The 12,929-nt window shown below is 32.5% G+C and overlaps 2 protein-coding genes and 1 long non-coding RNA gene across 4 annotated transcripts in view; all 3 read left to right on the forward strand.

Moving 5' to 3' along the window:
- The window catches only part of LOC119638436 (eukaryotic translation initiation factor 4E type 2), a 95,109-nt gene that overhangs the window by 3,557 nt on the left and 78,623 nt on the right, over positions 1-12,929 (forward strand). The window lies entirely within an intron of this gene.
- On the forward strand, positions 354-2,071 carry LOC119638435 (syntaxin-1A). The gene has a single exon (XM_038035208.1). The coding sequence runs from the start codon at positions 780-782 to the stop codon at positions 1,653-1,655; it is 876 nt and encodes a 291-aa protein (XP_037891136.1). The 5' UTR covers positions 354-779; the 3' UTR covers positions 1,656-2,071.
- Positions 2,404-12,929, forward strand: part of LOC119638437 — a 75,825-nt gene continuing 65,299 nt past the window's right edge. The window contains exon 1 of the long non-coding RNA XR_005247437.1: positions 2,404-5,087. This is a non-coding gene — a long non-coding RNA (uncharacterized LOC119638437). The remainder of the gene's footprint in view (positions 5,088-12,929) is intronic.

Below are 12,929 nucleotides of genomic sequence, written 5' to 3' on the forward strand. Positions count from 1 at the left end.
ATAAATCTGCAGAAAAATTAACATATACACACCAAAACATAATAAATGCCACAGTGTTAATCTCTCTTTCTCTGGCCATCCTCAAAACCAGTTGTCATTTCATTGTAAAAGACCGCACTCTCTCTCTGTATATGAAAGAGAGCCAAAATTTACATTCCACAAATATTAGAGAAACGAATAAGAAGAAAAAATTGGCAGATATAAGATAAACGTCATTTTCGTCTGAGAGAGTAAATACGATATAATAATGTTTTTCTATAAGACAAAAGGCAAACAAATGTATATATTCAATCAATAATAAAAAATCTTAAATGAATTATTTGTTATACTAAATATAATAAATGTTATAAACATATAAAAAAATTCTTTAAATAAAAAATATATTTATAAATATACATATATATGTGTCTATACAAACAAAGTAAGTGAGTCACGTTTTTCCAAAACAGCAACACAAACCAAAATCATAGTTACAATTACAGCAACCTTAACCACCACCACACCATCATTACCAAACACCTCCAGCGTTACCATCCATATCACAACAGCCAGCGTGATTCTTCTTGAATGAGTTTTATTGTGTCTGGATAAAAATTGTTTTTTGTTTTTGTTTTCTTTTTTTGTTTCTATTGCTATAAGTGAGTAAAGCAATAAAACGAAAAAGCTTAAAAACAATACCGTTACTTTAACAAGCTGCTGCCAGTAAAGAGAAGAAGCGATTAAAAAAATCAAATAAAGTTGCATTAATTTAATATCAAAAATTAAAGTCGCTTACGAAAATGACTAAAGACAGATTAGCCGCTTTGCATGCCGCCCAATCGGACGATGAAGAGTCTGAAGATGTGGCCGTTAATGTTGATACCCACGATTCGTATATGGACGATTTTTTCGCCCAAGTCGAAGAGATACGTGGTATGATCGATAAGGTTCAGGAAAATGTCGAAGAAGTGAAAAAGAAACATTCAGCCATTTTATCGGCCCCTCAATCCGATGAGAAAACCAAACAGGAATTAGAGGATTTAATGGCCGATATAAAGAAAACAGCCAATCGTGTCAGAGGCAAACTAAAAGGCATCGAACAAAATATCGAACAGGAAGAGCAACAAAATAAGTCATCAGCCGATTTGCGTATACGAAAAACGCAGCATTCTACGTTATCGCGAAAATTTGTTGAAGTCATGACCGAATATAACCGCACACAAACCGATTATCGTGAACGTTGCAAGGGTAGAATACAACGTCAACTGGAAATTACGGGCCGTGCCACAACCAATGAAGAACTCGAGGATATGTTAGAGCAAGGTAATCCAGCTGTGTTCACGCAGGGCATTATTATGGAAACGCAACAAGCGAAACAAACATTGGCCGATATTGAGGCCCGTCATGCGGATATTATGAAATTGGAGACATCGATTAAAGAATTACACGATATGTTTATGGATATGGCTATGTTGGTGGAGTCGCAAGGCGAAATGATCGATCGCATTGAGTATCATGTGGAGCACGCTATGGACTATGTGCAGACAGCTACTCAGGATACAAAGAAAGCTCTTAAATACCAGAGCAAAGCACGACGAAAGAAGATTATGATTCTGATATGCTTGACTGTGTTGGGTATCATAGTTGCGTCATATGTTAGCAGTTATTTCATGTAAATGCCATTCTATCCCTCTTTCTGTCGTTCTTCTATACTACATATTTATATATAAATACGTATATGTACGAAAGCAACTTTTCCCTTGCAATTGTTTATCAGAGGAAAAAAAAAACAAGAAAAAAAAAATTAAGGAAAAAAATCTATTACATTATTATTATTATAAATAACTATTTATTAAAATTATTAATCTTTATGGATAAAGACGTAACTATTAATAGTTAAAAAGTTGAAAGCAAACAAAAAAAAAAACAGATATTCAAAAACAAAAAAAAAAAACTGCAAGAAATTGCAATATTTACCATAAAAAACATACAAAGATTTTCAAGTTAAGTTTAGTTTGTTAAATAACGAATATTGCAATTACTTGGATAATGAAGAGCATTACTAATATTAATAGTATATTAAAAAAAAAAATAATAAATAATAATAATGAAACAAAATTTTTTCATAATTATTCTCAATAGGCCGTCATATACAACCCAAAGTAATTAAACAATTTTTTCACAAACCTGCCACAAGGCTTTCAAAAGCCTTTTAATGCATTCTTCAAGTGAATCTGAACGACTAAGTAAATGTATTATTAATTTTGAAAAGGATTCTTCCTTCTCTTTATTTCATTTTTTTTTTTTTTTTTTTTTTTATTTATTTCAAACACAAACGATTCGCTAACTTTTCAAAAAAAAAAATTTTTTAAATTTTATTTCTCTTATGTCTTAATTTTAAAAGCTGATCAATTTATTGTTATAAACCAAAGTAAAATTAATCAAACAACGCAAAGAAATATTTTCCAATTAAACTCTTTACACTTTTTTGTTTGCCTTTTCATCTTCAAAAAGGATGCATTTATGCGTAACTTAATAATTTTCCTTTCAAGCACTTTTTTTCTTAAGTAATTACACGATCATTAACTAAAGCTTCATAATAATTAAAAAATTTTTTAGTTTGATTACGTTTTGATTATTGGGAGATGTGCTCGTTCTTAATTCTCAAACTCTCCTTAAATTGTTATTATTAATATTTTAAGAATGTTTAAAGTTTATATGTATATGTCTACCACCGAGGAAACGCAATATATATGTATATGTGTTTACGCTACTTATTTGTGTGTTTGTTATTATTTGTGACATCCTAACTAAAAAAATCTTTGGAAAAGCGCACTACAACTTGGGGAAATGGAAGAGCTACCGTTCACATGAAGCGCACCACCTTTTATTTCTTTCTTTTTTGAATTCCTAATAAACACGCATACGTCTGTACAATGATACGAAACTAAAGTTGAATAGAAAGAACTTAAATTGGATTACAATTACGATGCTTGGAAAAAAGTTTCACTTGCTTGCGTTTATTGCTTTACTTTATCTTCCTCTGCCTCTAAAATATTTTCTCATTTTAAGTTAATGTTTTTGTGCTAGTGTTTGCACTTCAAACTCTAATCCGTGCTACTTAACTGAAACAGATTCAAGATTTAACGATTTCCACCGAATATTAATCGGGCTAACACTATTTCCGGCTTCAAAAATTTGGATACGTAACAATGTTGTTGTGTGCTTCTTGGTTTTTTTAAAGGAAACCCTTCCATTCAATTTATGGTGTAAAGGTATCTCATATTATCGAACAGCAAATGTCAAAATGTAAATGATATTTTCGTACAAATGGAATATTAGTTTACGACACACACGAAGCAAAAGTTTCATTTAATTTTGTAAACGCTCCATTTTTTCCAGGAAGTCAGGCTTTATTTGAAGCAGACGTCTTTTGGATTGAACGCTTGCCAATGCTTGACCTTACGGTGTCTGGCGCATAGAACAGAAATAATACATAACTCATTGTCTAAATCTAAAAAGATTGTTCTCAGAATTTCATACTTCGCAGGTATATCCTTTAAAAGCTTCCTTAAATGTTTAATGTCCGTCCATGTCCTTTCGGCAAAGAAATATTTAAGTTAGATGGAAGAATAATTTTTAAGGAAAAAGTTCTATGCTAATTGTGTGGTAGATATCTTAGACTCGGCGTTAAGCGTGAGTATTCTTTATCTAATCTCTAATTCTTGTTCCTAATTTGTTATATACATATATATATATAATTTTCTATATATTAATGCAATTGATATTTTTTGATTACCGGCTTTCACACTGATTTGAAATTATATTTGTCAGACTAAAAGCGTGCGTTTATTGCTAAATAAGTAAGTGGAACAAAAGTATGTCACAAGTTCCATTATTAAATTTATGAGGAAAAAAAAAAAAAACAGAAAAAATTCAATTCAATAGTTTATTGCATATCTTGAAATCATTTGTTGTTATCCTTTGTATATGTATTTTATGTTAAGCAACTTTAGAAAAATTAATTGCACTGCATACCCTTTTTATATCTACTACACTTTCCATTTCCTTCATATATCCAAAATATTGAAATAAAAACAATATTGGTAACACCGCCTACCATAGTAAATGCAACATTTATGCCAGCATTTATGTACCTTTCACAATCGTATTTTGTCGAATGGCAGTAAAAGCAACAAGATTTTATGCAACAAGCAAGCAATTTTGAAACCCACGACATCTCTACAAAACATTATCAAATGCATCTGCACGACCACCACCACCACCACCACCATCACAAGCCAAGCACTCGGTAACATTTCTTCAAATTATCTTTGTTTGGTAAATTTTGTTACGTGCCATCCGTGCAAGCAGAACGCAAGGCAGCAAAAAAAAAAAAAAAATAAATAAAATCCTAATGTTTGTATGCGTGTGTTTTTGTGCTACTTATACTATTCGAATTTTTCTTCCACTAATGCTACACACTACCACCAGCATCAAATATTATCATCTTAACTTAACAACAACAACCATCATTGCTTGCAATGAGTTTACGTTCACATGCGTTGCAATCATCCTTGTCCTTCGTATTCTCCAAACAAACAAAACAAAGAAGAAAAGAAAGAAGGGAAAAGTTATTACATACTTAAAGATAAGGATGATGAGGATGATGATGATGTGTGGCGACCGTCATTCTGGCCAATGCTTTGCGTTATAACAATAAATCAGTCAATGAAAATTCATCGGACATTTTAGTGAAACTGCGAAATGTACTGCAATGCGATTTATTAGCTCAACCGTAAAGCCTTGAGTTATCCCCCCCCCCGCTTTTCTGTAAGGGGTGGAGGAGAACTCAACTCCACTAACATCGCTAAACACCATCAGTTTGCGCCCCTATGAATGTGTATTTACGAGAACAACAACAACAACAACAACAAAATGACATCAGACAAGTTGAGTAATAATAACGTTTGCAAAAACAAAACAAAAAAAAAGAAAAGAAAAAAGTGAAAAAAACATAGCAACGGCAGCAACAGCAGCAGCAACAGCAACTTGTCCCGTCAATGCCAGCCGTTTATGTGAAAGTCATATGAATCAAAACTAACGAGGTAAGTAAACAAGAGTCCAATATTTTTTTCTCTCTTTTCCTCTCTCACTTTATTGCCTTAAATTGTGTGAAATTCTAAAAATAATGAAATCTCTCTCATCATCTTTAACAATGAAATGATTATTTTATCGCAACGATAAGAGCATTTGCATATATAATTAAATTTTTAATTATGAGAATTATTTCGAAGACTTTATTAGAATTTTTTCATTAAAATGAGGAAATTGTAAGGAAAATTTTAAAATGCCGGTGGCTGGTGTATGTTTCACTTTCAAGCCTTTCAAATGAATACGACAAACAGCAAAATTGTAGTTGTAGATCTCCTTGGGGTCATATAAATTTTCAGAATTGCTTTTAGTTGGAAGCGCGGATCGCTTTGCGATTGTTTCCAAGTCCAGAGGGTCATCCCTTGACGTTTTCTAAATCGAAAAATATTTATTTGTGCGAGTTTGTGTTTACAGTCCAAAAAAGTTTGATTTGGCCGTAGATAAAATGGCATTTAATGTTATTGGGACTTTTGCTACTATCCCGTAGATTCTCATCAATCCAGCTAAACGATCCGGTACTTTTTGGCCTCGTTTACTACTGCATGCACTAGTAAAAGGCTTTATTGGTAAGATTTTCTTTTGCTAAATACAGACTTCAAATGGGGATTAGCGAGGATAGCCGGCAAAATAATGGCATAGCTGAGCAACGCGTTAATATCCTGTAAGCTGTTTTTAAAACGGTCCAATTGCAGGCCTTGTGTGAAGCTGAGTAATGCTGATAACACTACGTTCGGGAAAGATGCTCTGAAAGCAGAGGCAGAAACAAATTAAGGAATTGAAACAATATTGTCTTCAATGTTCGAAAATTTAATACCATCCCAGCTCTCACTTGTTGTAAGGTTTGAAAAAGTTGGCTATCATGTTAACCCTGAGACTGAGAACCAGCACTATGCCATTTTACTTACGTGTGATAATCTTAAGGAGTGATCCATAATCTAATTCTGTCGAATCGTTTAAAATTAGTTTAAGAAATCTTTCTCCCTGCATCTGACTTTTCACTATATATTCTTCTCGTAGAGAGAGGCGAAAGCAAAGCGTATTACATTTGACTGACATACTTGTGGCATCGTAGAAAGTCTTCTGTTACGATATTTCTTAAATCTTTATGCAGAATTTCCTATAAGGTTGTCATGTCCATAAGCTCAAGTTCTTGAGCACGTTTTCGTCCACAAGCGGGGAAAGGAAACATACTCTTGCTAGCCATTTGCACTCAGAAAAGCTTTGAAATCTTGAAATATCGTATTGACGACTTGCTGCTTCAATGAAAATCCCAACTTGGTCAGCATTATTTGGTTAAAAGCGTTCATTGTGCAATTATCTCCACCACCCAAGGATTAAATTTCATTGATCGAAGAAAACGAATCATATTTTGTTTAATAGCATGTATCGATTATATTGGTTTAGTTTTTAAATCTTCAAATTTCATTTTTTATCTTTTTATTTATTTAATGCTATTTACTACAGTGCTTTGAATGTTCGACAGGAGAGATTATCTTAATATCTCAATAGGAGAGAATATCTTAATATCTCAATAGGAGTGCAAGGTCAAGAGCGTTTTCTCTAAACTTTCAATATTAATTTCGAAACAACTTTTTATCGCTTGCGTGACTTATGGTCGAGCTATTGTTCAAAACCATTATTAGTGTTTGCAATTGTGTGTTATTCCAAAGTGTATGAGAGAATTAAGCGGCCGCTTGTAAACACTTTATGTATTAATTATTGAAGGAGGTGAACAATTGGCTTTTTACCCACCCGTAAGGGAAAACGAATTTATTAATTACATTATTCGCTTTCTAGCCCTTGTGTTTAAGATTTTAAATAGTATTTAAAATTTATAACTTCATTAATTAGTATGGGATTATGTGATATCTTGATATAATATTTGGCTGCCTTCGAATTTACACACAATCGCAAAAACCCCGACAATGGTTTAATTAATAAAAGAAAGTAAACTTGAGATGAACAGTGCACACCCAACACTTACTTCTTCCACAATGCTTTCGTAAATATTCTGAAAGTAATGTTCATTAGTAGGAAGTGTTGTTGTTATAATAGAGCGTTTCAACCGAGAGTGATTTCATTGATTTCGTTAGAAATCACTAATGTATTCATTGCATTCAAAACACTAAGTGATTCGTATCTATAAAAATTTGAGTTTACATACAAACATGTAGTGGACAACGAAAAGTAGAAATTTGAGAAACAATTAAATGATGCTTCGTCTTGGCTGATTGTACTGTTTCACGCACAAGAGATGATACACGTTTTTATATCCCTTACCGATGGGTGAGAGGTGAATTCGTTTCATCAAAATGTTTGCCACACCCAGACGGAAGCCTGAACGAGCCCGCAAAGTGGACAAATTCTGAACCGTTATAAGCATGCAAGTCTATCTGTCTCTCTCTCTCTCTCTCTCTCTCTGTCTGTGTAATGCCTATGGTAAACATTCTCCTTGTCGCAGATATGCACAAATCGACTTCAAATTTGGCCTAAAGATCGGAAACTCTTTCATGCAGGTTGGTATTGGAATTGAGCTAAATCGGTCAAAGGGCGTGACCGTACTACGACGTAACCTCTTTTCCAATCATATCCGTTTTTTGAAATGTAGAAAAAGAAATGGTTTCCCGCTCGTTACTTATAAACCGCAACAGATACAACGACGAAAAAAATTGCATTTTTATTCTATGGATAGTCTTACAGCAACTGTACAAAAGCGAAAAAAATCGACCACGCCTATTCAATACAATAGAGCGTTGAAGTTGCGTTGTTTTCTTCAAGCGTTTACCATACTGCGTACAAAGCTTCAGAGAGAGATATAAAGTTTGCCTAAAAATTATTGATCAGCGTCCAGGGGTGATGGGTGTCAAAGATTCGGTCACGACTTAACACAATTTTCGTATTTGTTATATTATCACTTCGGTTCCTATTTATTTATTTATTTATTTATTTTTTTTTGTTATTTTATTTTATTATTCTTTTTTTTTTTTACTTCGTCTTATTTTATTATTCTTTTTTTTTCGTGAATGTGTAAACAAATAAAAAGCATTTGACAGCAATACTGCAAAGTCGACAATTAATTTATCATAAAAACAAAGTCACAGCTTTCATCTAAATTTCAACACAATTTCGTATTGCATTGAAGTTAGAAGTTTTTGTTATATTTCATCCGATATTTTCTATATGACCATGCGATGATTTTTTCTTCAATTTCAACTGAAATTAGAGAAATTCGCGAAACCACTTCGGGTGGAAAGACATTATTAGCGATGCCTACTATTCATATTGATTATCCTATTATATCCGATAAGATCGATGGTAACGCGAACCTGCAAAAAAATCGTACTCGCTTTGTCACAATAAAACATTGATTCTCGTCACCTCGAGCTGTGTAAAAAATTGCAAAATAATTTGTTAATTATGAGCGTGAGATACGTTCGGCTAATAACACAAGCACGAAAAAAATTATAGTCGGTTTGAACCGAATATCTTATATCCTATTGAGATTTGAACCGTAGATGGATGCTATCTTTTTAGCACATTCTTACATAATTCCAACAAGTTTTGCAATGTCTTGCCAGTTTAAGTAAATTGCTGTAGAATGCTGTAAAATGCTGTTTAGAATAGTATCCAAACATGTGCATTTATATATTCCGCTTGTTACAAACCCATGCTATGAGACTCGCGATCAAGAGGATTATGTAGGTCTCCGCAGTTCCGAGTAATACATTGGAAACTCTATAAGTTATATTTCTTTTTGATTTTGATTCAATTTATCCATATTTGTCCATACGTCCATCCAAGCATCATTCTCTTGTTTGGCCATTGGGGGGCTGAATATGGAAAAAAGCTACAGTTTACCCTGCAAACTACTTAATGAGCTCAAGTTTCAGAAATATTTTCAATTTTATTAAAAAGTTGAAATATATGTTTGTAGCAGTTAATTACTTTAAACCTTTTTATCCAAGATTATATGATTTATGAATCTGGTAAGCTTTCGAAGAATAGGCTCGGCCTGCAAAGCGGACCCATTTGTTAACATTTTTACAATTAGTGAGTGAATGAAACTGCGTGATAGAGTGTATATCCAAGATTCGCCGTAATATCGATAGTCTTTTTAGTTGTTTTCTCTTTACGGACCATAAATACGCATTGTTTTGTTTTCTTTTACACCCCAATATTATTCAGTCACATAATGTTGCTTAACGTTTTCGAGCTCATTTTATCAGCTATAAAATTACATTCACATACATACATTGATACATACATAACAACAAACAAATGCTTATAAGAGTATATATTATGCACACACACACACATATATATATATATATATATATATATATATACTTTTCTTTGGTGCTTTTTCAATACAATTTCGCTTAGTTGCCGTTTTATTTTATTATTATTTAACTTTCGGTTTTTTTTTTTTTTTTTTTTGTTTGTTAGTTTTCTAATTTTATTTTCAAATTTCTTTGTGTATTATTATCTTTTAAGCGCTGGTGAGTCATGCAATCTTATATTAAGTCTCAATACATGTATACATACATATATGCATTCACAGATACATAGGCATACGCATAATTATATAGTGTATAAGCAAATTTATCATAGTTTTGTGATTATTGTCTTACTTTTATCTCTCGCATTTTCTTTAGTTGAATTTTTATTTAACTCTCTGTTACGCTTTTATTCGTCAGATATACAATTAAAACAAATGCTTTTTCACGTTGAAAAGAGTTATTAGCGTCTACAAGTGTGATTGTCAGTGTTAGCAGCGCGATGATAAATTGTAACAACAAAATCCCCAGGCGTTGACTTTTGCAAACAAATGAAATCATCGCTCGTCGTCCGTACGATTGTTATTTATTTATTTATTTATTTATAGTGCAAGTTACTTATTTTATTTTATTTATATATTTTTTTTAAAGAAACCAGAAAAACTTCAGTAAAGCAACTGACAAAAAGACATTTGGTTTTTTTTTTTGAGATTTGCTGACAATGCCATCAACTAAATCTGTTTACAAAGAATTGTTTTGGAAGAGATGGACAGACTTTATCTACATGATGTCAACTTGGATATATAAAATTGCTGTACCCTTCTGATGTGAAAGTACGATTGTGAGCAAATATAGCTTGATAAACCGAATAAATAGGATATTAAGCTTGCATAATTGTCAGAGGGAGTACAAGTGTGCATAACACTTAGCAGAGTGAATATAACATATATTCATTTGATCATACCTTTGTAGCACTTGAAACACTCTGCGAACTCTATACACTCTTATGTCCGTCGGTCGTTGTGAGAACGGGTTCCTAGAAAGGAGAAAATTGTAATAAAAAGTCAAAGGATTTTGTGGATCTATTTAGGAAGTACAACCAATACCTTGGCATTACAGTGGGACAGGGCCCACCATTAAATACCTTATACCAACCTAGATCGCCACTTTAGATCGATTCACAATCACTTTCTGGTAGTAAAAGTTCTTCTGGCTATTGCTTATAACCACACAAACTTAATATACTCTTGTACCATAAGTGATGTAGGATTTAAAAAAATGTTTTAAAAAAAATATGTATCCATGTAAACCGTAAACATCTTAATCTCTTAGTATCCATGTTTATATTAAAACCTACTAAAAGTTTCGTCTCCAGAGATCAATTAGTGAAAAAGCATTTATAGTTCAATCATAAGTAATAAAAAAGTATTTAATAATTTATCGAACTGCTTAAAAAGACAAACATCATCAAGATGCGCCGAGGGACGAATAAGTGATTTTAACTAATATGCATGCACGCATATGTGGTGCAGTTAATAATTAAAGATCTTTCGAAAATAAGCTTTACATTAAATTATGCACGAATTTCAAGACTTCAGTCTTCATTCACTTATGAGATCTTACTACTTACCTTGCCAATCCTTGATTGATTGATTATAAGATATCCGTGATTTTAGATAGGGGATATTTTGGCTTCGTTTTATACTAATTACAGTCGATTCCATTTGTTATATCGATTTAAAAGAATGCATAACATATTTGCATTTACTTGAACTTTCATCTATTAATCGTAAAGGATGAGCATTCAAAGATCTCCCCAATGCGGACATATCTTCTTTTCTTAGTTTAAATTCATTTATTAAAATATTTAATTGTTTTTCTTCGCGATTACATAATCCATTTATATGCTTTGCTCAAGTAGGTTAACTGTCATTTTGTAATAGCTTCCGCAGTAAGGAAAGTAAAAATTTTACGATTAAAATAGAAATGAAAACATTGTCTGTCTTTTTATATAACAACCATGGTTGAGGTTTATGTTGATGTTTACGAATGTGATTTAAATACACAAAATAAAATAAATGTATTAAAGTGATTTAAGCAACAACAACAACAACAATAAGCACACAAAATTTTAGCATTTCGAACCTTCAAACATATTTTCGATTACACCGCTAAAGTGGGTGGATAATGCAATTGGAGCCGAAAGCTTTGCTATGACGAGCTGGATGCCAAGAAATTGAAACTAAAATGTATTTAGCGCAATAATTGCAACTCGCGAGACCGCAATTGACAGCGTACATACATACATACATATTATATTCCAAATGTCGTCAAAAGCATATAAAAGCAACTGCACCGAAACGTCAAAGCCTATGTTTAAGATTAAATTTACTTTCTTAAGCAAATACTAATCGTGGGGTAGGAACGAAAAAAAAAAATCAGAAAATTAGGAGCAGAGCTTAGTCACCCTGCATCTTAGCTTTATTAGTTTGATCGTATAAAAAAAGACGAGAGAAAGTCAACTATATTCGACTACGACCAAATCGTTCATACCCACCATCCTTATATTAAAAATTTGAAAAAAAAAACCGGAAGAAATGCAGTTTGGTGTTTCCTATAACAGATGAAGTGAAGAGGTTTGGCCGGCTTTATCCATTTCTTCAAGATCTTCGATGAAAATTTTTGTGAGTTTGTGAGCAATTTGCTAAAAAACTCGATTCCATTGCAGACGTGTTCTCAGAGTATGTTGCCCTGTAGACGGATAATTCGATCGATTTGCTTTATTTTAAATTTCAACTTGCGTTCGAGAGCTTCGTCGAATTTGCTGGAGAATGGCGGACATGGCGCATATATTTCATCTATTTTGTGTTATCCTTGAAGCGTTTCATTACCCAAAGTAGGGACATGAGTCGACCTAATCGAGTACCAATACCTTTCGTTACTCTTCCGGGATTGGACAGGCCGGAGATATGAAGAGGCTTGTCTTCTATATACTTCTTTAGTCTTCGATTATAAGAAAAGAAAGAATACATGTCGGTCCACAAGATCCAAATATATAAATACACGCATGTAGTAGATTAATCCTTTGTACAATTTTTTGTCTTCCGCAGTGATGGCTTCTAGTTTTTAGTCGATATTAACTTAGAACTAAGCATAAATGTATAGAAAGATGGGATTCGTGCCTTCAATAAATTAACAAAATAATGGTTATTCCTGCCTACGCTTGCATTCTTATTCATTTTATAACAGGGGCTTTAGGGGAGAGGGAGAACTAGTCCAATCTCAACAAAAATTCAATACAATTTCTAAATAAGTCAATCTGAGTCGTTGAAAAAGAAAGCCCTTAAAAAAAGTATGTCAACCGATTTATATAATATATTCTCTATTTTTATTGTTACCGGAAACTTTTTAAAATCAAATTTCTCTATGAAAAACAAATAAAGGAAAAATATGCAAATTGATGATCTTCATTTATGAAATAAAAATGAAAAAATTTCTAATTTATTTTTGCATAAATTA

This window comes from Glossina fuscipes, unplaced genomic scaffold, assembly GCF_014805625.2.
Source record: "Glossina fuscipes isolate IAEA_lab_2018 unplaced genomic scaffold, Yale_Gfus_2 89, whole genome shotgun sequence".
Classification (NCBI taxonomy): domain Eukaryota; kingdom Metazoa; phylum Arthropoda; class Insecta; order Diptera; family Glossinidae; genus Glossina; species Glossina fuscipes.